Source organism: Biomphalaria glabrata, chromosome 12 (genome assembly GCF_947242115.1).
Source record: "Biomphalaria glabrata chromosome 12, xgBioGlab47.1, whole genome shotgun sequence".
Classification (NCBI taxonomy): Eukaryota; Metazoa; Mollusca; class Gastropoda; family Planorbidae; genus Biomphalaria; species Biomphalaria glabrata.
Genome location: NC_074722.1, coordinates 7,974,725 through 8,000,944, shown reverse-complemented (window position 1 = coordinate 8,000,944; position 26,220 = coordinate 7,974,725). Strand labels below are relative to the sequence as shown.

Below are 26,220 nucleotides of genomic sequence, written 5' to 3'. Positions count from 1 at the left end.
TCATTTCATTTTTGGTCAATTCATTTTTGGTCACTCCATCCCAGGTCATTTCATCTTTGGTCACTTCATCCCCGCTCATTTCATCTTTGGTCACTTCATCTTTGTTCACTTCATCCCCGGTCATTTCATCTTTGGTCACTTCATCCCAGGTCATTTTATCTTTGATCCCCATGCATACCACGTCACTTCCTCTTTGGTCACTTCATCCCAGATCATGTCATTTTTGTCAATCCATCCCCAGTCATTTCAATATGGAGGGGAGGTATAGTTTTTGTTTTTATCCAGCTAGTTCAATCTAACCAGTTCTAATAAACTATCTAAACATTAAAATAAACAGACCCCATTCAGAGCTTTCAATCTAAAGATAGTTTCCTATGGCACACATTTCATAAATTGTCTAAAAAATGAAATAAACAAATCTGTGTGAATAGTTGTGTCTAAAGTAAATACCTTTCTCAACTCCAGTTCAGCCATTTGGTCAGCATAAGAATAAAGTTTGTTTTCTCTTCTGATATTCTGATCACCGCCAGCTGACTGCATTGCACTGTCAGAGAGTAGTCAAGATGGATATGCATTGATTATATTGTAATGACTCAATAGTAAGATGCGTAGAAGTTGGGTTTAGTGACCTGACAGTACATTCAAAAGTTAGAATGGAAATAAGGTGACACAATAAGGAGGCGGCTTGTAGTGAATTTGTCAGTGCCCTTCTTTATGTAATAAAGGTTTGGGTTCTAAAAGGCACTTAACTCTGTATTTAAGTACTCGCAAATATTATTTCAACAACATTTTCACTGAAATAGACTCTACCAAAACCACCACCAATATATACATATTTTTATATATATATTTATACACATATATATTTAAGGTCCAGAAAATTATATAATGACTGAATCCCTAAGTTTCAAGCACATGTAACTATTCCTTTGATTTTCTACAATTTCCAAACAATTAGGTTTTACAAATGTTAGAAAGGAGAGGATGAACATCATTCTTTCAAGTTTAGTGCGGGTAACAGTTTTGTAATATGCAAAACAACTAATAAATATCAATACAAATATTCCTTAATTTTACCCTCAGTTAATAAATGTCAAGACAAAAATAGCCAACACAATATTTTATATGCTATATTCAAATCATACGTATATTCTGAATTATTCATTGATAAAAAAAACAACCACTTAAAAGAAAACAAAGTCTGAGCATAAAATGTAAATTACAAATATAAAGAATGATAACCATGTATTTTTATTTTCTTAGCTTACCTTTCAAGTATAGCCTTATCGTATAACTCTCCATCAGGAGTCAAGAAGATCCCATAATCATCATTAGTGACTTGGAACAAAGCAGGATTGGCAAGGATGCTCTTGGCTTGACTGATCAAACATGGAACAATCACACCAGGATTCAAAAATGCCAGAGTCGATACTGTATTTTCTTCAGCCTGATCAAACAAAAAAGTGACAAGATGTAAGCCAACAAATATACACAATTGTAATTCCAACTAAACACTAAGAAATAAGGCAATATGAAAACAGAAATGGAATTTTTTTTAAATGTGGGTGATATAACAATGATTAAGATGGAACATTTAGAAGAAACAAAACTTACTTCTGAAAGTCTGTCACCGGTTGTTACTTTTGATAAGCATTCTTCAGAAAACTGAGAAACAAAATTGCTTGGATCCAGGTTAACACCTCTAATAATTGTAATCCACAAGTCTTTTTTCACATAAACTGTTTCAGAAGAAAGCACCAAATAGTTCTAAAACTTACATTGTACAGAAGAAACTAGAGTAAATCAAACACCAGCTATTTGAACACATTACAACTGGTAAACCTCCAAATATTAGGACATGAAAGTAAACAATGTATTTCAAAGTTTAAAAAGTGACAAACAAAACGATGTCATTCACCATCATACTATACAGGCATTAGATGAATTCAACGCCACAGACTTACATATATATGGGTGATGAGCTGGGAGCAATGTTGTCAGGGCTATCTTCTCTGCATCCTTCTGATCAACCTTTTCAACAGCACAAATGGTCTGTAAAGTAGAGGCCATGATGGCTGGACTCACAACCTTGCTAAAAGCAACACTTTCTGTTCCTTCTGTCTTTGTACTTTCTTCTTCCTTAGCTAAGGACAGATGCAGCTCAGAAATCTTAAATAAAAAGGAAGAAAAAAAATGATTATAAAGACCTGACAGTCGACTCTAGATGTTCATTATCTTGATTCATTTCTTCTACAAAAATATTTTTACCTTTTGTGTATCCAGAACACATTGAAATTCTTGAATGAGGGCTAAAGCAATTTTGGCTCCACCAAGCAGTGCCAGAAGTTTCTTGGTAGAGAGCTGAGCAGCATGCCTTACAGCCCAAGAACGACGACACAAGCAAAATATGAGGGCTCTGTAGTATGGTCTGTTGGAAAGAAATATTTTGTACTAGAATGAATACAGTGTAATATTACATGTTAAGTCTTATAAAAGTCCTGAAGTGGAACAAAACAGAGTTAACTTATTTTGAGAACAACTGTTGTAAGTATATTGTGTGGCCAGCACTATGATGGTTAACTTTGTGTAATGCACTTGTCAGAGCTGAGAGAATTGGAGAAAAAGAAAAAAAAAACAAAAAAAAACTCATGGTTTTATATACACTATGATATACACACTGCTCTAACACCATGTACTATATTTCTATGTCCTCTTAATTAAGGGGGGCGGAGAGGGCTAACTGAAACACCATTACCGACTCTTACACAACCTCAAATCATTATCAGTCTCCTCTCCATAAACTCTCAACGTCATCCACCCATCTTCTATTTTGCCTGCCCCTCTTTTTTTTAACCATAGTAAGTCACATCAGCTTAGCATTCAGATGTCAGCTACACAGGTCATGTTTGAGTGAAACTTGGTATGGACATAGGGCCTATATTTCATGTCCTATCCTTACAATAATGTATTGATATTTGTAATGCACAACTGTATTGAGACCAATGTCTTCAAGACGAACAAAGATTGTTACCTAGATATTTCATCTGTCATCTTTGTTGGGTAGTCCAGAATGAGTTTCTCCAACAAGAAAATTAAACTTAACAAAGCTACAAAGAAAACAAAAATGGTTAGATGGTAGTTAGGACTAATACTTAGTACTAACAAAGTTTTTAATAATGCAAAACTACAAGTTTGAAGAAAAATAATTGTTACTCACTATCTTCTGAAGCAGAAGATAAAAACTTCTCATTTACAAGATACTGTTTCTTGCTATCCAGTATTATGTTCCAAAAAAGGCTTAATTTTGTATCTGATGATAAGAAAAAATATAGTTTAAAAATTCAGAATGTTATTTTTTTTTTTTTTGGTTAATCATGCAGACAAATTTTAAGAAGTAAAAATTCTGCTATAAACAAAAAGCGTCAATTTACCTGCTTGAATATCAACTAATGAAATTTTGATCAGAAGACAAGAGGAGGCAACTGCCTCTGACATTAGCTGTGGTAAAGTAGGCTGCTTTTCAGCTTTCTCTAAGGCTTGAATCAATATAGGTAAGATGTGAACTGCCTGCTGGAGAGTGTCACCTAGAGCAGATCATGTGTAATAAACTGAGTGGCATTTTTAGAAATGTTTTATCTACAATGACATCAGTGTATTTGTTAAGTCTCTTACACCTGCTCAAAGGTTGGCTCATGAACTAATTACGACCCCTTGATTTAATGACTAAGTTAAATTGAGATCTGACAGAAGGAAGAACTACAGAAGAATCTTGGGTCTATGACAAAAGACATGTTCAAACAATGGTCTCTGTCCTGATTGGACAGTGAGTTAAGAGGAGACCCATGGAATGAAGGAATGTAAACCTGCCAGGTGCTGAACAGATTGACTTTAACTCTTTCTCTCCGTAATTATTTCCACATTCTAATGAAATTTTTCTTTTGCTCATCTGTGTTTCACTACCCTGCTATGATTAAACTTCAATAACTTTTTTGTATGCAATATGAGGAATTGTTTTATTAGATATATAATTATAGAACAATGCATGCTCTATAATATATAACACCAATTAAAGTTTAATAAAATTAAACATTAATTTAATTTAATGGGGTCAAATCAACGTTGGTATCGTCAGTTAGGAGAGATAGAGTTAAGTTTGAAGGTCTATTATAACTATTTTATAAACTTTTTTAAGCAAAAATATCCCCTGATGTATTATCAACTAATAAGTCATGACATAGACTATAAACTAAAGCTGAACAGCAAATAAAGAACTACACATTACTGCACTGAAAACCTTTAATACAGATACTAATCTTCTGAGCAGAATAAAAGTTTACAATAAAATATCTTCATACTACAGCAGACCATTTACCACAAATTCATACCAATCAAAAAAATACTAAACAATTTTAATAGAGACAATATGGAAACTTACCGTGGAATGCTGCATTCATGCACCTAAAGTAAGCATTTCTGACAGCTGAAGTTGATGTTTTCAAAGCTATGCCTTTCTGTTGAAACAAACACATTGTAAATGTAGAACAAACAAATATTATTTTTAATCTTTTACAGGATTCAATGTAGACCATACATAGATGCAACTCAAAATGTAATGAAAGTTTTTTTTTCTTAAAACAGAAATCTGAGATACTCTTCTTCTAGCCAGCTTTTAGCTGCTGAGCTGTGAGCTCTTTAGCAGACTGTGCCAAGGAAAAATAGTGTGCTGTTCTCTTCAGTTGTTCAGCACTGCATACAGAGTGTTGGTTATGTTGGGCTGGAGTGGAAGTAGGATCTGCCTAAGGTGGATTAGGATGGGGCATTCAAAGAGGATATGGTTTACGGTTTCAAAGTCTGAGATATCAGAAAGCTAAAGATGAACTATTAAATTCTTATATATCAGTAAAGATTCACATATTGTATCAGAATACTATTTAAAGAAAGAATGTAATATTTTGTTTAATTGTCAATGTAAAAAGTTAATTGTCATTAAAAATTAAGAGCATTTTTTAATTTCTTTTATTTCAGCTTCTTAGAAAATGTGAAACAATAATTGAAAAACACAATGGGGTTTGTTTGTTGTTTTTTTGCCTGTTTTTTTTTTTAATCATGCCAGCCAGCAACTTTAGCAGCTGTACCCAATAGGGTCAGACACATAAATAACTACTAAAGGAATTTACCGGAAACCACAACAAGAGTTTGTCTGGTACATCCGTGTAGAATTTAGCACACCACAAGCTTAACATGGACAATGTATGAACCAAAGTACCTTCATGAACTGGGGAAGAGAAATAAACATAGTCTGAGAAAGTTCACTAAAAGAAGCCAAGAGACTAAAAAAATGATTAGATCCAATGCGTTCGCTAGAAACTCAAGGCTATTTAACACTTAGTTATTTCTTCTATAATATGTATGCCAGTCTATGTAGCTATTTACAAGCTGAAAGCAAAGCCAAGATCATTCAAGAATAATATAAAGTGGCAGATTGTCAAGTTCGTATATCACACTATTACCAAAATAAAAGTTTAACTTTAGATGTTAAAGACAACCCTAGTGGTCCTGAACAAATACCTTCTGCAAAACTCACCTTCCTGCTGGAGTGTAGGTAAAAACATTTCAGAAATGGTAGTGCTTAGTGACTGCAAGGAATTGGTGCCACTGACTGTGTTATACACCAAATTGCCTATACCTTGCAACACACTGATCTTCTGGTCAGCAAACGTCAGCTTGCCTTCTGAACCTTTTGAAGAAAAAACAAAACAGTACAAGTAATGTCCCTTTAATGTCATACTATACTAGAAGTAAATCTTTGACAACTTTTACATGATACTATAGAAAAATTAAACAAACAAGTGATGCTCTCTTTAACTTTATTTTATATGATGCTATAGAACAAGTAAAGCAACAAGTAATACTATCACCAACTTAGGTTAAAATAACAATAATTTATTAAATGTAACAAATTGACGTCTGAATACTGTGCAAATGGCAACGTTTAAAGTGCCTAGCCATATAACTGCTGTAGTGAACAGGATTGAACTCGTACTGAACTCCACAGCCTTCCATTCATAAGGAATCTCCTTTAACAGGTCTCCACGAGCGCTTCTCGAAAACAATTGAAACCCCACTGGTCTTTTGAAAAATCTTTCCTACACAATCATGTTTATCTCTTGTATGGTCTTCAGTTTTCACACCAGCACTTTCCTGAAAGCCAGTCTCTTGTAATGGTTGCCTGCCACCTTGTTGCCAGATCATTTATAATTATGTTAAGTCTTGCTTCACTGTATCTAATTCAGACATGACAACAGGATTTTACCTTCTTATCTTATCTTATATAATACAGACGTTACTTCAAAGGTTGTCATGGCCAGGGGTGTCAATGGGGTTAAGCTCCCATTGTCTATAAAGTACTCCTAATGGCATGCGTCTCAAATAGCCTCTGACAACTAAGTCCAGCACCTGGCCTGCTCGTGTGGCTTAGATATTAAGCCCGGCGAAACTGCTCTTACTAACAGGTGAAGGGGTGAAGGCGGATACCTGGCGCCACAAAACCGGGAGCTTCGGGCAGATGAGCTCGTCAGCCTAGTAAGGCAGTTCATCTAGGAGAGGGGTACTCTGACTTCAAACCCCCGCTGCCTTGCGGTACTGAGGCTTCAGGAGACAACCTCGAGGAGAAATCAGGAGTGAAGCCCCTTAGGCGTTGGGAGTATCAGCTATGAAATTCCCTCCGGCAGCTTCTGCAACTGAGTTGGTGCCAAATGTAATGCGATGCGTTCCTTTGGATCACATCAGCAAGGTCGAGAGAGGGATCATGACGCATGGGCCACCCATGACCCCTTTATCCAAGGCCCAGGAATGCGCCCCGGAGAGGAAACTCTGGTGCTGCTGCAAAGCGGCTAAAACAACACGGGAGACAACAGTTACGGGTTATAAGTCCAACTTGATTGGCGTAATGTATGGACGCCACGGGTTGTCTCTGACAGTGGGAGAGGTCTTCGCGCCTCACTGATCAGCTACCGCCCGCCTCAACCTGGGCAGCCCCCAGTCAGTTAGGTGCTGATCCGCCACAGCCTGCCTGCTCTAATGGGTGCTTAGAGCTTAGTTTAAAACGACAAGTAGGCTGGAAACTTGCACCAAGCAACAAAAGAAGAAAAATTAAACTGAAAAAGAAAATCCCTGTCATGCGACTGGCCACTTGGAATGTCAGGACAATGTGTCCTGGTCTCACTGATGATCTAAGGCAGATCGACGATGCAAGGAAGACGGCAGTTATAAACAACGAGCTAAAAAGGCTACATATTGACATTGCAGCCCTGCAAGAAACCCGACTGGCCGAAAACGGCATGCTCCGCGAGACTGACTACACTTTCTTTTGGAAAGGGAAAGCACAGGATGAGACTCGAATACATGGTGTGGGCTTTGCTGTCAAGAACAGTCTTCTTCCCATGATAGTCCCCCCAGTTGGTGGCTCGGAACGGCTACTAAGCATAAGTATGATGACAGCATCTGGAAAAGTCAATCTAATTAGTGCCTATGCCCCCACACTATGCTCGCCTCAGGAGGACAAAGACAAGTTCTATGAAGACCTCAAAGAAGCCATTGCAAACATTCCTCAAAAAGAACATATGATCCTTCTAGGTGACTTCAATGCCAGAGTAGGATCAGATCACACTACCTGGCCAGACTGTCTTGGGCTTTTTGGAATCGGAAAGATGAATGAGAACGGACAAAGACTGCTTGAATTCTGCACATACCATAAGCTCTGCATTACCAACACATACTTCAGAACAAAACCACAGCACTGTGTCTCATGGAGGCACCCTAGGTCTGGGCACTGGCACCAGCTGGATATGATACTGACACGAAAAAAGGACATTGGAAATATACTGCTGACACGTAGCTACCAAAGCGCGGATTGTGATACTGATCATACTTTAGTGTCATGCCGGACAAGACTGCTGCCAACTAAGATCCACACTTCACAGGGAAAAAGAAAATCACGCCTGAATACTACTAGCACAAAAAATCCTGATCTTTGCACCGAATTTGAGAACAAATTAGAGGAAGCTTTTAAAAACTTCTCTGTGACTGAGGTAGAAAAAAGCTGGACGTTTATGCGTGATACAATCTACCAAACATCATCACTGGTCTTTGGAAACAAAACCAAGAAAAGCGAAGACTGGTTTGAAGCTAGTCTACCAGAAATGGAAACTGCCACTACGAACAAGAGAGCAGCCATGCTAATCTACAAGAAGGATCCCACCCCAAGCAACTTAATAAGGCTCAGAGCTGCACGTAACAATGCCCAAAGAGTAGCGAGACAATGTGCTAACAAATACTGGCAGGAGCTATGCGAAGATATTCAATCTTGTGCCGACTGTGGTAACATAAGAGGACTATATGAGGGCATGAGAAAAGCCTTTGGACCTCACACCAGCAAGTGTGCTCCACTCAAGTCAAAAGATGGCTCAGTCATCAGCGATCGTGCGCTGCAAATGGAACGATGGGTAGAACACTATGCAGAACTCTACCAGATTGAAAACGCCATCTCACCAAATGCTGTTTCCAACTTCCCATCACTTCCAGTTTTGACGGAATTAGACGAAACGCCCTCAGTAAAGGAGCTGAGCATTGCCATTGACATGCTTGCACATGGGAAAACACCCGGAGGAGATGGCATTCCTGCTGAAGTAATTCAGGCTGGAAAACATGCCCTAATCAAACCACTCCATGAACTGCTAAGCTTGTGCTGGGAACAAGGAATGGTCCCCCAGGAATTGAAAGACTCCAACATTGTTACAATTTATAAAAATAAAGGCGACCGCTCTGATTGTAACAATTACAGAGGCATCTCACTGCTTAGCATAGTCGGAAAGGCTTTTGCTAGAGTGTTACTAAAGCGATTACAGATCTTGGCAGATCGTGTTTATCCAGAGTCGCAGTGTGGCTTTAGGGCAGGAAGATCTACAACAGATATGATTTTCTCTCTGCGGCAGCTACAGGAGAAGAGCAGAGAACAAAAGCAGCCCCTCTTCATAGCTTTTATTGATTTGACCAAGGCCTTTGACCTTGTTAGCAGAAGCGGTCTGTTTGCTGTACTAGAGAGAATCGGCTGTCCAAATAAGTTAAGAAAACTAGTGTCAGCTTTTCACGAAAATATGCAGGGCACCGTTCAGTTTGAAAGTTCTTCCTCCAGGCCATTCTCTATTAAGAGCGGTGTAAAACAAGGATGTGTACTGGCCCCTACACTTTTTGGCATCTTCTTCTCAGTCGTACTATCCAGTGCTTTTAAATCCCTGGAAGACGGAATATACATCCATAGCAGATCCGATGGAAGGCTCTTTAACCTGGCACGTCTTAAAGCCAAAACGAAAAGGCGTCGTATCTTGATAAGGGAGCTGCTGTTTGCCGATGACGCGGCACTCGTATCTCACTCACAAGGAGGTCTACAGAAGCTAGTGAACGCCTTAGCAGTTGCTTGTCAAGAGTTTAGCCTTACTATAAGTCTCTCCAAGACCGAAATCCTGGCACAAGACGTTGCCGAAATACCTATAATACAAATTGGGAACCACACCCTTTCAGTGGTGCAGGAATTTACCTACTTGGGTTCAACAATTGTCAGTAACCTAGACTTAGACATCGAGCTGACAAAAAGGATAGGAAAAGCTACCACAGCATTGGCAAAACTCTCCAAGCGCGTCTGGGAAAATGGTAAATTGACCACAGCGACCAAAATCCTAGTCTACAACGCCTGTGTTGTGAGCACTCTCCTTTATGGCAGTGAAAGCTGGTCAACATACATGTACCAAGAGCACAGATTGAATAGTTTCCACTTGCGCTGCCTGAGACGCATAATGGGCATCTCTTGGAGGGACCATGTCTCCAATCAGGAAGTTTTGAGACTGGCCAATATGAACAGCATGTATGCTCTCCTGACACAAAGGAGATTACGCTGGCTCGGACATGTCACCCGAATGCCAGATGGTAGAATCCCGAAAGATATCTTATATGCTGAGCTTGTGGAAGGAGTCAGACCCAAGGGCCGCCCAAGACTAACATATAGAGATGTCTGCAAGCGAGACATGAGAGCCTCAGGCATCAGTGAAAGTATGTGGGAAAACATAGCCAAAGACCGGAGTGCATGGAGACAGACTGTGCGTGCTGGGACAACCCTTGCTGAGAACAAAAGAATTGAAGCGGCTTTAATCAAGAGGGAAAAAAAGAAAGCTGCCCTGTCTGCTAGCCCTAAATCAGAGGCATACAAATGTACGAATTGTGGCAAAGTCTGCCGTTCTAGAATTGGCTTGATTAGCCACACCAGATTCTGCCCCGTCTCAAGATTAAGCCAAAACCAGTGACTCACTTGGGCGCATCCATTGCCTTTCGAGACAAAAGGAGCCATATATATAATACAGACGTTACTTCAAAAAAGAAGATGATTACGTCCTACGCGTCATGCATTTAGTCATGCATATTAACCAATGACTTAAATTCTGCCAAGTCACTGGTTTTCCTGGCTAGCTCAGGCAACCCATTCCATGCTCTAATAGCACTAGGAAAGAAGGAGTATTTGTACAAATTTGTCCTAGCATATGGGACGAGGAATGTGCCTTTATCTTTGTGTCTTTCAGAGTATTTTATTAAATTTTGTTTTTGTATTTGAAGATTATGGTTCAGTGTTTTATGTATTATTGCTACTTTACTTTTGAGTCTCCTGTCCTGAAGACTTTCTAAATTTAGTGATTTTACTAAAGGTGTTACTCTAGTCAAATGTGAATATTCGTTTGTTATGAATCGCACTGCTCTATTTTGTGTCTGTTCTAGTTTCTTAATGTTTTCTTGAGTTGAGGGGTCCCAAACAGAGGATGCATATTCTATTATTGGCCTAACCAAGGTTAAATAACATTTTAGTTTTATGTTCTTATTTGATTTATAGAAATTTCTTTTAATAAATCCTAATGCTTTGTTTGATTTTTTTGTAGTTTCATCAATATGTGGATTCCATGACAGTTTTTCATTTATTATAACACCTAGGTATTTTGCGTTTTTAGTCAGTGTTACTGGTTTGCCATGAATAAGATAAGTGGAATTAATTTGTTTTAGTTTTTTTGTTACTCTTAACAACTGACATTTTTCTGGGTGGAAAGACATGCTCCAATTTGATTCCCATTTCTGTAATTCATCTAATTCTCTTTGTAAAATATCTGTGTCTTGTGTTGTTTTTATTGTTCTATATATTATGCAATCGTCTGCAAATAATCTGACTTTTGTTCCTGAACTAATGCAATTTGGTAAATCATTTATGTAAATTAAAAATAGTAGTGGACCCAAGACTGTTCCTTGAGGTACACCTGAGTTTACTGTTATCGGTGTTGATTTAGAGCCATTTATTATTACAGTTTGTTCTCTCCCTATCAGAAAGTCTTTAATCCACTGATGCAGTGGACCATTAATGCCGAAATATTTTAATTTTTTAAGCAAACTATGGTGGTGAACTTTGTCAAAAGCCTTAGAAAAATCTAGTAAGATAGCATCTATTTGTTCACTATTATCTAAACCTTTTGAAAAATCATCAATTAGTCCTATTAGTTGTGTTTCACATGATCTATATCTCCTAAAGCCATGTTGGTATGGTGTGAGGACATTATGTTTGTCTAAGTGGTTTATGATGTTGCTACATATTATGTGTTCTAGGATTTTACATGTGATGCTGGTAAGTGATACTGGTCTGTAGTTTCCTGGGTCAGATTTTTCTCCTTTTTTAAATAGGGGGGTGACATTAGCTTCTTTCCAGTCCTTTGGTACTCTGCCCTGGTTAAGTGAAGCCTGAAAGAGTATTTTGAACACTGGGGCTAGCTCATTACTTAGTTCTTTGAGTAATCTAGCTGGAATACCATCAGGTCCAGAAGCTTTATTTGGTTTGGTGTTGGCTAATAGTTTTTGAATTCCATTTTCTTGTACTACTATATCTTCTATGTTGTCTACTTGGTTCAAATTCAGTAATATGTCTTTGTCTCCTGGGGCTGAGAATGCTGATGCAAAGTATTTGTTTAGAATGTTTGCTTTAGTTTCATTATCATTATGTATTATGTTATGTTCATCTTTTAATGGCGCTACGCCTGTTGTTTCCATTTTCATAGACTTAATGTATGACCATAGGTTTTTGTTGTTATCTTTAGATATTACATTGTTTATGTATTCACTCTGCAGCTGTCTGCTTACTTTTTGGGTTAAGTGTTTAATTTGTATATACTTTTTGTAAACTCTTTCTGCATTAGTTTTTTTAAATTTTCTATAGAGGTTTTCCTTCTGTTTACAAAGCTTCTTTAGTCTATTATTATATTATTTATTTTGTTTGATGTGTATTTAGTTGGTATATAATTTTCTATAATGCTTTTAAGATGGTTTTTAATGAAATTCCAGAGGTCATCGACTGGTTGGTTAATGTCTTTTTCTAATAAGAATGTTTGTTGAAAGTTTAATGCAGCTTGGTGTAGTTGTGTTAGGTTACATTTATTCCAGAGTAAGATTTTTCTTTTGGGTTTTGTATTGGCTACTGCTTTTATCTGACTGTATTTTTATGATCTCATGCTCTGATAGACCAGGGATAATATCATAATCAACTACTAATCCAGGTCTGTTGGTTAAGAAGAGATCTAATGTGTTGTTTAATCTAGTTGGCTTTTTAATGATTTGATCTAAACTTAGGTTGTGTAAAGTGTCTATGAAAAGCTCATTTATGTCCTTAAGGTTTTGGTGTTTATCTATGGTTAGTGTTTTCCAATTTATATCAGGTAGGTTGAAATCACCCATAATCCAAAAAACTGCATTTTTATTTGTCTCTTTAAGTGTAGTAATCTGATTACATAGTTCCTGCATGTATTCTAAACTAGAATTTGGTGGTCTGTAAATGCTGCCTATTATTAGGGATGTTGAGGTGGTATTAATTTTACAAAATGTTGATTCTATATTTTTTGAGTTAGGTAAGGTAATTTCTTCTGCTATAAGAGTGTTTTTTATTGCTAAAAGAACTCCTCCATGATTATCAGCCCTATCTTTTCTAAAAATTTCATAATTACTATTGAAAATTTCTGCATTATAAATTTCAGGATGTAGCCAAGTTTCTGTGCCTGCAATTATGTCTGGTTTCTCACATTCTAATAAAATTTCTAAGTCTGCTGTTTTGTTCCTAATGCTTTGAAAATTTATTACTAAGGTTTTAAGGTATTTTGGTGTTACTTCTTTAGTAGGTTTGTTTAGTGAGGCTGTTGTATTAATTTTAGTAGATTTAGGTTTAACAGGAGTGGATCTGGCTAGTGGTTGGTGAGTTTGGTTTGGGATGGTGTTTAGGATGTTGTATGGGTTAGAAGTGTCTGCATCAAAGGAATCAAACAGTCCTGATGTAAACTGAGGTAACCCACACGGTACACAGTGCCATGATACATCTTTGATGCCTAAGGCATAATACACAGGTGTATTCATATGGAGACATGATGCATGGTACCATTCATCGCAGGTGTCACATTGAATGGCTTTCTGTTTCATGGTGCATACTTTTTTGCAGATGTTGCATCTATCTTTAGATCTAGGCCCTGGATTTGACTCTACATCTCCTGCTATTAATATTAACAGTGATAGGTATTTATTTCTGCTGTGTCTGATTGAGAACTTCCATTTGTGATGGGTAATCTTCTTTAGTGTTATGGATGTGTATGTTAGGTTATTTTTTAAGTTGCTTTGATCTAAAGTGTGATGATTGATTATGACTGTTGTTTCCTTTTTAAGTTTAGTGTTGACTAAGGTAGATCTGGTTCTGTGTTCAGCTAGTGTGTATTTAGTAATTATTAGGATAAATAGCCAGAGCAATTTCATGATGACTGTTGTTGATTTAGTACACTATTAATTTAGCTGTCTTACCTCCAAGAACTTTAAAAAGATGATTGGCAACTTTTTCAATAGCCCCAGGGTCACTACACTGACGAGCTAAATTTTTAACAGCCTGAACTGCGATAACTCTATTGGATTCTTCTTTGGAGCTAATTTGTCCTGTAGAATGTAAAGAATAAAATTATTCTCCTGGCACTGTTATAGAAATCACAAATACATATATAAGGTTTTAAAAAAAAAAAACACTTTTAAAAGTAGTTCTTAGTTTGAGTAATTAAAAGATGCACTTCAAACCTTTCAACAAAACAGAATTCTAACTGGATTTTTAAAAATGCACCTAAAAGTGTTACAATTTTTGAACTGTTAAAGATTTTTCTCTTCTCTTTAATAATTGAAAATTCAACAGACTTTAATCCAAACTGGTGTAGACCTTATTGACAAAATTCTAGTCTGCAAATTAATTATGTTATTAAGACACAAGATAATACTTTTCAATACTAATATGTGCATGGAAGTTTATTGCAAGAGCAAGCTACATTTTACTCTAGAGAACATCCATTTCTCCAGCTTCTTTTTTAACGTTTATAACATAATGTTAATAAAAAGAGAAAAACTTTAAAGTTAGAAAACTTTGAAAATGCTTTCAAAGCTAATTTAAAAAGCAATGGGAGTTATAGAACCTTTACCTGAAAATAACTTGACAATATCCATGGCATACTGGCTTAAATCTAGAGTCACACTGCTCAGAAGTTCACTGACAGCTTAGAATCAAACAAAAAAAAAAAGAGGTGTTGAATATCAAAGTTGAAAAATAAATGTGAATAACAACTACTAAGAACAACCCAACCATGTCTAACCCAAGTCAAAAATCTTTTTCTCTATTTCAACCTACTTTCTTGAATGGTTTCAGGGTTTCTCAACATTGCCTTTTGGATGGCTGGTAGAATCAAATCTTTAAAATCTTCATGAGTACAGTGGCGCAGCAATTCTGAATTGTTTAACTGTTGAAAAAGAAACAGTAAGAAAAAGATATCTTTTATTTCCTATTAACACTAAGGATACATGTATATTTTATATATAAAAAATCTAGAGACTTTTTAAAAACAAAGTACTTACAAGGACTGCTCTGGAGGGTGCAGTTCTACTTGCTATCACTTGTTTTAAATAGATGTCAAGGAATGCATTCTGCAAGGATAAAAAAATAAACCTTTATGCAAAATTTCCATTGAGAGCTCAAGACAATTATATCAAGTATCTCTGTGACTTTCAATTAACAACAGACCTGCCTACCAAAAAAAGTCCAAATGCGTAACGCTGATGGTCAAAATGCTTATTTTGGCACCAGAATGCGTAACACTTACGCGATCCACTATTTTGTCATATATATATATATAAAATATTAGAAGTAGATGTCATGATTAGATCTACAATCTAAATCTAGATCAATACAACAATAGAGATGATATCTAGACTAGATCTGGATCTATGTCTATATAATGAATATAATCTACTCTAAATCTGGGCTCAAGAGTGTTACCGATGCCATGGATCCGCTACAAACGTAGGTCTACTCTCCAAACTTTCGACTGCTTCATCCTTAATCTATTCTATACTAAGAATCTAGTCTAGATCTAGACTAGATGGTAGTAGATGTTATCGATCTAGATCTAGAATCTAGTCAATCTAAAATGATCTAAATCATACTAGATCTACAACTAAATTGGATCTAGATTGTAGAGTAATTACTAATGTAGAGAATCATGACATAACGTAATGACTAGCTAGACTCTAGCTAGATCTATTTCTGTATAACAAGTTATCTAGATCTAGACTAGATATCTACAATGTCACTCAATGTGTTTTGAATCGATAGCACTTTGATATTTTTTCTATACAAATGAATACGGGAATCAGGGATTCAACATATTTAATTTCTACTAATGAACTTACAAAAAAAAAAAGTCACGTTGGTGTATCAGCTAACTGACGGTACCAACCTGGTACCAACCCGCCACTCCCTCACTCTCGCGTTCTTCATTTCTAGACTAAATCTAATTGCTTTTTTAAGAACCAATCAACGTATAGATCTGGACACAGTGTGTTCCCCCACCTTTTCTGTTTACCCCCACCAACAGGACGGCTTAGCGTGACCTCCGTGACCGCTCGTAAGCTAGTCAAGAGAGGGGGGGAAAGGATACGAAATGCGTAACGCGTCGGGTTAAATGCGTATTTGCGTACTGACGGCCATTTTTGGGAGATTTTGCGTAACAAATAAGCATTTTGCGTAACGGTAGGCAGGTCTGTAACAAGGATGTTAGTAGACCAAAGTTATTTTTTCTCTATATAAACAAATACACCAGAAGAAAATCCTGAAAACAAATCTCCAAGAGGATTCAAACTTAGCTAAACCTGTTCCCACATCTCTCTACGTAAATTAAGGAAAAATTGCATTTAAATATGAGTTTATGGATAAAGTACATATTTAAATGTGAAAATATTCCAGACCAATGTGTCAGAAATAATAAATAACAAATGGTTTGAGTAAAATGAATGACTAGAAGTTAGCAAGTAAGTCTAGTGACCAAAACAGTGATAGTAAGGAACACATTTTTCTCAATTTCACTAAAGATTTTCTTAAATAAAAGAAATGCAATAAGTCAATTGACAGAAAACAAAAGTTTGTATTAACATATGTATATTTATCCTTTCATTTTAAGTTATGTATTAACTTGCATGATGCTAAACTAACTTAAAAAACAACAATAACTACAATTTAAAAAAAAAACAGTTTGATGAATAAAAATATATCTTATACATCGTCTGCAAATTTAAGCTAATCTTACATCTTAGTGCTACAATAGCAGTACATAGTTCAATTAGTATTATTAACACGAGAAGATTGTTTACCTAGAAGTATTTAAGGGATGAAATGTGGTACACAGAATTTGCAAGTTATCTAATACATATGGTCTAAGACAGCGTTATATTAATGATTTAAATAAAAAGAAATTCTGTGCATGGTATACAATTGATGAACTACACTGGGCTCTCTTCAAATACAAAATAAAGTACACATTGATCATACAGTCAATGCAAGGTGAGCTTTTAGGTCTCTGAACTACAATGAAGCTTATGATTGTTAGAACAGCTATTGATAGTTCAAGCAACAAGATATAGACAAGAGCCTTCTCTAATTTTACCACCAATCTGTGTCTAAGGATTTATCCAGCTGACAGGCTTGGACTGGGAGGTCTTCACCCCTAATCCTGTCTTCCACAATGGCAGCAATCATATTATTAAGCCACAGAGTCGCACTATGTACATGGCAAAGGTCTCCCATATCTAAACTCTGCTTACAACAAGCAAATCTCCCAACCAATGTCTTTGAATCTTCATTGAATCTCAAGAATCAGTCTACAGGAGATTTAAAACTTACAAATATTTGAATGAAAAAGTGCTCTTTATTAATGTGAATGATATAGCAATTATAGATAGAGCATAAAGGACAATGAGTGATTTGGCTTGAAAAGAACAACTCAGTGAATAGGTTGTGAAGGAGAAATGTGTCCACACTATTACCCTATTCCACAGATCAGAAATTCTGTTCAAATGCTACGAGTTATATGTACCTTGTGTTTCTGAATGGTTTCAGAGAGTTTGTTAGTTGCCAGGTATTTCATGATGAGTCCTATCAAGGGTAAAGTCAAGGCTGACTGCTCCAGCCCGGCAACCACATCTGTGTATTTGTCAACAGACTGGGGAATCTGCAGATGCATTATAATTAGGATTAAACATTTCTGTAAGGGATGGATAAAAACAATTAACAGGAAACATTACCAACTAATTTTTTTTTTAATTGTGTATTTTCAATATCTTCACACCATTAATAGATTCTATAGAGCAAAGCCCATTTCTGTGTTCTCATCATCTAGTTTTAGTTATTGATCTACATTGTATTTTTAAGGACAGTGTCATTTTCCTGCAGGACTTACTCACTGGGCTCATAGTGATTGAGAGATCTACTTTGTCCTTTGGATTGTCATTGCGTAAAGAACAAAATTTTTGTGGCTTAAAGCTAGTCTTGATTAGATTATCTGATTAAATTTCACCTACCATTCATCCTCTACCCCTTGCTAAAAAAATGCAAATGCAAATAAAAAAAAAATATTTAAAAAATGTTGAAATTCACTCTAAAATTTTTATTCCTCAAGTAACAAGTCTAAGTCTACAACTAAATCTTTATTAGATTCTAGATTTCAGCAAGAAACTACTAGATTTTTATAAGACCCTTTTTTTGTCTTTGTTTTTAGTTATCATTTGTTACTGGCCTGGGTTGATTTCTGGTTTATGTGATAGAAAAAATATTTTCAAAATATGAAAAAATTATTTTTTTTAATACAGGACAAAATTGGCCAATTTTATTTTTAAATTCTAGACTTAAATTTGGCAAAAGTTTTCTAAAGAATCTATGTGACAGCATATAAGTGATAAAAAACCAGCTTACCAGTGGTAGCATAAAAATATTATGTATCAGCAAGTGACTTACTTCTTTCCAAATGCGTCTCAGTTTCTTGTAAGTAGCCTTATTCAAAATGGTAACATTGGCAGCTAAGGCTCTATTGACCAGAAGAGACTGGAGGCTGACCTAAGAGAGTGCAAGATCTACACATTACTTCTTGTTAAACGGACATACCCTTAGTTTTCTAACATAGAAATAAGCACACAATGCATGTTCTTGCACTCAATACCCCTAAAGCTCTAGGGCACAATTCAATAAAACCAATACAGCAGACTGAAAAAAAAAAGTTCTCTATCAAATTGGACATTCTAAAGAAGTGTATATATTAACTTACCAACTGTTGCAGAGTAGCACCAGAAAGTCCATTAGGGTTGGCTAAAGCTTGCCTCAAAGGGATGCAAGTCCAAGATAAAGCAAGTAAGCAATCCCCTGATGAATTTTTGCTGTAATAAATAAAAGATTAATAAGTTACATAAAAGTCAGTTTCTTGTGACTTGTATATTTGTTAAAATTATGATATAACTAAAAGGCGCTGTGGCTGAGCAGTAAAGCTCTTGGCTTCTGAACCGCTGGTCATGGGTTCAAATCCTGATGAAGACTGGGATCTTTGGGTGCCCCTGAGTCCATGTGGCTCTAATAGGTACCTGACATTAGTTGGGGAAAGTAAAGGCAGTCGGTTATCGTGTTAACCACATGACACCCTAGTTAACCGTGGGCAACAGAAACAATTGACCTTTACACCATCTGACCAATAGATCACAACGTCTAAAAGGGAAACTTTTATGATATAACAAATGCTATTGTTGTGTTATATACGAATATATCCAATTGAAATGGAGGAGGTAAAACCAGAAGCCATTTTATAAGTAATAAACTCATAAAACTGGTGTATAAGTGCAACACTTGAAACTTCTTCACAGACTGTGTTCAAAAGAATTAAAAAAATAAATAATAATCTTTATTATCCATCCATGAGGAATTTTGTTTACGTTGCAAAAAACAAAAAACAATACATAATTAGAGCAAACAATTGCATGTCAAATTTACAACAGTTTGTTCAATGATTTTATTGACAAGGGAACAAGAGAGTTCTAGTGGATTTAGTGAGTGAATGGCGGGAGGATGAGAATCAATACAAAAATTTATCCTAAATTCTCTCTTCCCTTCGAAAATGTTCATTTTAGCCTCTTATGGTCACTCAAACTAGATAGTGTTGCTCTTTGACAAATTAATGCACAAATTAAATCCATTGGTGCAAAGTATTTTTCTTGGAAGTTTTAAATTTTTTTTTTTAAATAAAAAAAAAAAGAGTTAGGTTTCAAGTATAGTACACAGAATGCTACTATCCTATCAGACTGCGATCCATAGGGCAGATGATGTAAAGGTTTTTATTTCAGACAATTAATGAGTGTCAAGTGACCAACAGCTGTTAGTTTGACTACTAATGTCAGGTATCTATTAGAATAGGGTAAACTTGGGCGTCCTAAAAATACACAATACTAGAATGTCTAAGATAAAGCTACAAGTTAGATCATTCTAATCATTTAAGGCAGGAATGTTTATAAATTTTGATTGCTACACTATCAATCTGGTGTTAGACATCTTTACTGAGTGCACAAAATGTAAGTAAAAAGGGTGAAATTCTGTTCACCAATGCTAATATGGTGGTGATGGCAACTATGCATAAGAGCTGCACATATATATATTATATATATATACACTTTCACAAACAAACAAACATGTTAGTAAGTTACCTGGGTACAACTATTTTGATTTGGTCTTGTGCAAACTTCTCCAGCGATGATGTTAAAAGCTTCACTGATGCCTCAAAGTGAGCTTTTGTGACACTATTTACAAGCCTGAGGGCAACATGCCTGGACAAGTTATCACGGTAGAGTCCCAACACCTGGACTAGAAAATGAAAAATGCCCTTCACTGCTGCCTCAGGAAGTGCTGAGAAAATGAAAACATAGAAATACAATTATTCACAAATAATTGTCAACTACAAAATATTTAAAAATCAAATGTGAATATATTTATTTTTATTTACTGTTTATTTAAACAGCAAAATAATCTAAATACAATAGTTCATCATCATCATCTTTCCTTTATGTTTCTCGTAGAACATATAGAGCCTCAGTAAAATCATGCTCCACTGTCTCTTGCTAGTTTTTTAATGGCTTCCCAGCTCTTTCCTGTCCTATCAGCTTCATCTAGTACACTGCATCGCAACGTTCTTTTTGGTCTTCCTGATGGTTCCACTCCAAGGCTAGCTCTGTTGTTGGTATCTTTTCTAAGGGTGCGATCACTTTCTCTCTAAGATCTGCACCTCTAAATTTCTCTGTTCACCCATCTCACACAGTTTGGTATTTTCTATTTTGTATTTTTAAGATATTTCGCATCTTTTGACGAAGGTCTGTACTTTTTTTTTTGTTGTTGCTTCAATTGTTCTCCATGTTTCAGAAACATATAATAGGACTGCCTTGACATTAGAGTTAAAGATTCTTATTTTGGTCTATGGTCAAAGAATCCAGTTCTATGTCTTCAAATACAATAGTTGGTCCATTAAAAAATAATTTTTAAAAATGTTTAGATACCTCCTTTGTCAACAATGTCAATGACATCATTAATAGCTTTGGTTCTTTCTTTAACACTTGATACAGCAACTTTCAAAGCATATTTTTTAAGAATATCAGCAGTCTAAAAAAAAAGTAGATTGAAATATGAGAATGGTATAATATTATCATAATATTATGTTTCAAAAATCCTTCATATTACTCACTACTTTTGTTTGAAGCACAAAGCCCTTAAATTTTATTTTTCAAAACTATATTTTAATAATAAATTTCATTTCTATACCTAAGTTGTCTAGGATTTATTGATGTTCTTGTGAAGTACTAAATCAGAGTTAAATGTAAGTTAGTTTATTTATTTAGTTCTAAACCATTTCTAAGTCGGACTAAAAAATAATGCCTTAGAATCGAAACGATCGTCCTTTCCTTTAAATTCATAACACTCTTTAGTAAAACTATAAATATAGCTTTCTCTGACTAAATGTAGATGATAGATTAGATCTAGATTTATAGGTGTAATCCCTAGTAAATTATAAATAACACTGTAATTCTTACTTACAGTGTCTACAGACTCAGTAACAGAGTAACATAAAACTATGGACCAGAATATCTAATAATGCATGTCTACAGTAGATATATAATATCTCTCTCTATAGATCTAGTTTCTAGATATATTGAACTTCTTATCTTATATTATACAGACGTTACTTCAAAAAAGAAGATGATTACGTCCTATGTGTCATTCATCTAGTGACTAGTCATGCATGTTAACCAATGACTTAAATTCTGCCAAGTCACTGGTTTTCCTGTCTGGCTCAAGCAACCCATTCCATGCTCTAATAGCACTTAAGAAGAAGGAGCATTTGTCTGATTTGTATATATGGAATGAGGAATGTGCCTTTATCTTTGTGTCTTTTTCTGTGAATCTAGTCTCTAAATAAAATTATAGAGAATACATCTAGACTAGAGTCTGAATAAACTGACTTAAGTCTAGAATAGTCTAGTCTAGATGATGATACTACTAGAATCTAGATTTAACTAGATCTAGATTATATAATGATACTTATATTTATATACTAGACTTACTCTTGACACTACCAGGTCACTACCTACTCTAGTCTAAGAGTTAAGATTTACAAGAATCTAGTATTACTACTTACTGTGACATATGTGAATAATGTGTTACAAACTACTGAAACTAGATATCCAGACCTAGAGTCTAGAGTATTCTAAAGTTAGAGTTCTATATTTTAGATCTAGATCTTATATAATAATATATATATTACTATGTCATGTCCTATGCATTTCATGAAATTCATGTGTCAATCTAGTTAATCTAGTCACGCATGTTAATCAATCATTCAATGATTAATGACTTTATTAGACTTTAACTCTGCTAACTAAGATTAAGATGTTGGTTTTCCTGGCAGATTCTGATAACCCATTCCGTGCTCACTCTAATGAAGTCTAAGACTCTAATGGCACTAGGAAGGAGCACTTGTAAAAATGTGTCCTATTTGTATCATTGTATAGAATTTAACAGTAATTAACTGAATATAAAAATATATAATAATAAGAATGAATAAGAATAAATGTGTTTCTATCTTTCTTTCTGAGTATTTCATTAAAAGTTTTTTTTATTAAATTTTATTAAACCCCAATACTAAAATAATCTAGATCTAAAATCTGTCTAGATATGACTCTAAAGTGACTAGATTTAGATCTAAAGTTAAAGACTAAAGTGAAACTAAAGTCTAAAGTATTACGTAATAAAAAAGAAAATTCTTCAAGTTCAAGTTGACTTCAACTTCTTGTAAAAATTAAAATAGAAGTCAAGAACTTCATTGACGATTGACTTCAAGTTTTAAGAAGACCTAGCTAGACTAGACTTAATCTTAAAATACTCGACACTGATTATAATCTTGTTTCGTTTTCATGAAAATAAAAGGGTACAGATTGTTACTAGATTCTAGACTAGATGTTATATTTGTAAAACTACTTTTAAAAAACACTTACAGATGTTGTTGAGTCCGCCATTTTGGTAAGAGGTTGGTTGTGCAATCACTTTCGATTTCGCGAACTCGCATTCAAACGACGTAAAAAAATAATTAATTAACAAATGTTTTCAGGCGCGTGTCATTTTCAAAGAAATATCTTATAATAGTATATATAAAAATATAAATATATTGGTAATTTATATCATTTAATCATAAATCTATATAAGAAATACGTTCTTATTTAGAAATGTTAGAACTACACGTTAGCCATGTTTTTGAACCGGAAGAAATTCCTTAATACGTTTTAAAAACAGGAGAGTACTAAGTACTGGTGATATTGACGGTCTGTGAGAATCGTAGATTCCACATCACGTCAGTTTACTTTTCGATGAATTATCAAATTTTATTTATTATGAGGACATGTACGAATGGACCCAAGCTAGGATAGCAATTATACATAAAATACTAAATCATAATCTTCAAATACAAAAACAAAATCTAATACAATACTCAGAAAGACACAAAGATAAAGGCACATTCCTCGTTCCATATGCTAGGACAAATTTGTACAAATGATATCCTACTTCCCTAGCGCTATTAGAGCATGGAATGGGTTGCCTGAGTCAGCCAGAAAAACCAGGGACTTGGCAGAATTTAATTAATTGGTAAACATGCATGACGCGCAGGACGTAATCATCCTTTTTTTTTTTAAGTAACGTCAGTATTATATAAGATGTTTAAATACGGGAATTGCAAAAAAAAAAAAAAGAGATGATGTTTTGGCCAAAATAAACAATAGGCCTATATAGCCTTGGAACAAATGAACGGGCGTAGCCGGTGTGTAATGCTAGTTTATATAGAGAGCTTCCAAAACCTGAAGTGTGACTAGTTCACGAACTGGCCAAAACCCGATATAGCCTACTTGAAATTAAAATTGGGCGGGCTCTTCGCGAAATGTGAACTTGTCCAACTCTTCAAGCTTTGACTCGCCAAGTCTGACGGGGACACCCTTTTCCTTTTACATTTCTAGGAGTTTGTGAAATTACTATTCAAGTACGATCCACTCCTGAGAGAACATGTGCTCCGAACTAAGCTTAGTTCAAGACCAAACACGTTCATGTCTCCACAAATACAAATCGAACCTATGTTAATATTGGGTGATAATGAGCCAACTAATTTTCGATTATTTAAACAATTCACCTGACATCACAAAACTGGATACATTTTTCCAAATGTTGAGTTTACATTGTCCTGGATAATGACGGGGTACAAATTCTGTACGTAGCTTTCATTGACATCATCTTAATTCTTTATCTGCACGAAACATTCTCTGAGTTTGGCTGGAATTCGGGATGAAGCAGAAATCTATTCAGTAACATTTTTCGATACCCACCTTTTTATCGACTTCAGCGCACAGCTAGGACGTCCTCAACAAAGTAACCGAAACTAGCCTTAAGCGCTTGGTTAAAACGCGCTCGCGCTGCAGCGCCAGAGGAGAAGTCGTTAAATCTAAGAGGCATTGGCTAGAACAGAAGAAAACTCTTCTACTAGGTCCGAACCGGCGGATTGTTAGTTGCTATGCTGCCTTCATTTTTTCATCTAACTTGGGTTTTTGGCCGGTATTAACTGAATTAAAGACGCATAAGTCTACGTTCAAAACAAGAGATTGTCAATTCGAGACTGCGCACTTAAACTGAAGAGGTTAAAAACATTTTTAACAATTAGTCTTGAGAACATCGCTAAAGCCAACGTTACCTTTACAGAGTGCATGGGATCAGATTTGGTGATTAGCCACAAGATGCCAGACGAAAAAAAGAGAAGATTCTGTAGTAACACACAAGAAAGAGCTGCAGATGGAAACTTATTCTCCCTTGGACTGGATAGTTCAAGAATTAATCACCTGATATGAGCAATATCATGATGTGATAGGTAAATATGAATTTTTGTCGCTATCCCAACTATTGAATCTTCAGATCGAAATCAATCTCGACAGCGCTCCTAGCGACATTTACGAAAACGAATTTCGTCTGGAACGAAAGAGACTTCAACTGTTTGTCGCAGTTTCTTCAGAAGTTTTTGAACTTTTGCAACATGGACCTGATTGAGATCTGAGTCTTAATAAAAAGAAAGATGTCAGCTAGATGATTAAGTTGCAAATATTGTCTATAAATATTTTAATATTTCTGACAATTGTTGGGAGTTTTTGTGCGAGCAAAGTTTTTTCAGACTCAAATGATCATTACTTAATGGCAATCAACGCTGAAAAAATGTGCGACTCACTAATTTGGCAATTGTTGGGGAAAATATATTTCAATTTAGCCAGGAAGAAAGCAGCTAAGAGTTTTGTATTTTTGTACTATTTTGATTTTAATTGAATTTTTTTTCCTATTAGTAATACTTAACAATAAATACACATTAAGTCGAAAAAAAGTCATTCCGCTGTTTTATTTCGTTTTTTTTTTTAACTGGGAGGGGGGATCACGAGGAGCTGCTGCACTGGGTCGTATAGGCCTACCGTAGCTAGGCTACACATCTGTATATACTAATATAGTCATTTCCGTATACATACTAAACGATAAACAAGAAACTGAAGGCCTTTATTTCTCATAGAGATCGACGTTAGTGTGAATATATTCAATTGAATATATTAAGGGACCCACAACAACGTTTCAAGATAACATTTTTATTTCCAGTTACATACGAATTCTTATTGGTTTGGTCGAATTGTTGCATGATCTTTAGTTGGCCCAGCTACCAAGTCCTTCATAAATCACAAATGCATTGATAGGAATCAAAATGCAAAAGAATCTAAAAAAAAAAAGAAGAAGCAGAACATAAAGTTCTGCTAAGTTCTAAAGTTATGCTAAGATGAAATGCAACTATTGCTGGAATCCTGCGCAAAAAAAAAAATGCAGTAAAAGTATGAATGTTTTCTCACAAGCACCAGAAATTCACTAGCTTCATGATTAGTATTCCTGAAAGAACAGGTTTAACACCATAAGAAACATAATAGCATGACGACAAAGATATAGACCAGTAGAAATACAAGGAAGCTTTGCTAAAATATGAAACAATCTTGACAACATTTGTTTTACTGAATGTAAAGATATTACCTTCAAACAAGTGTACATGTTCTGTTGTATGTGTGTAGTCAGCTCAAAGATGCAGACAGTTAAACTAGTTATTGAGATATATGACCTTTTGAGTTGAGTTCCATTGTCAGTCCTTTGCATTCTATAGGGCAGAT

At 35.4% G+C, this 26,220-nt stretch overlaps 1 protein-coding gene across 1 annotated transcript in view; it reads right to left on the bottom strand.

Moving 5' to 3' along the window:
* LOC106059859 (eIF-2-alpha kinase activator GCN1-like) overlaps positions 1-23,259 on the bottom strand; it is a 44,282-nt gene extending 21,023 nt beyond the window's left edge. Inside the window, exons 1-21 of the mRNA XM_056005375.1 lie at positions 22,993-23,259; positions 21,001-21,103; positions 20,158-20,356; positions 18,738-18,846; positions 18,431-18,529; positions 17,514-17,648; positions 15,001-15,069; positions 14,777-14,885; positions 14,571-14,645; positions 13,915-14,043; positions 5,585-5,737; positions 5,178-5,275; positions 4,436-4,511; positions 3,432-3,584; positions 3,218-3,310; positions 3,032-3,107; positions 2,269-2,428; positions 1,965-2,169; positions 1,615-1,739; positions 1,269-1,447; positions 451-544 (exon numbers count right to left, since the gene is read on the bottom strand). Coding sequence (XP_055861350.1) covers positions 451-544; positions 1,269-1,447; positions 1,615-1,739; positions 1,965-2,169; positions 2,269-2,428; positions 3,032-3,107; positions 3,218-3,310; positions 3,432-3,584; positions 4,436-4,511; positions 5,178-5,275; positions 5,585-5,737; positions 13,915-14,043; positions 14,571-14,645; positions 14,777-14,885; positions 15,001-15,069; positions 17,514-17,648; positions 18,431-18,529; positions 18,738-18,846; positions 20,158-20,356; positions 21,001-21,103; positions 22,993-23,013 — 2,460 coding nt within the window. The 5' untranslated portion in view covers positions 23,014-23,259. The remainder of the gene's footprint in view (positions 1-450; positions 545-1,268; positions 1,448-1,614; positions 1,740-1,964; positions 2,170-2,268; positions 2,429-3,031; positions 3,108-3,217; positions 3,311-3,431; positions 3,585-4,435; positions 4,512-5,177; positions 5,276-5,584; positions 5,738-13,914; positions 14,044-14,570; positions 14,646-14,776; positions 14,886-15,000; positions 15,070-17,513; positions 17,649-18,430; positions 18,530-18,737; positions 18,847-20,157; positions 20,357-21,000; positions 21,104-22,992) is intronic.
* Between the last annotated feature and the right edge of the window lie 2,961 nt (positions 23,260-26,220).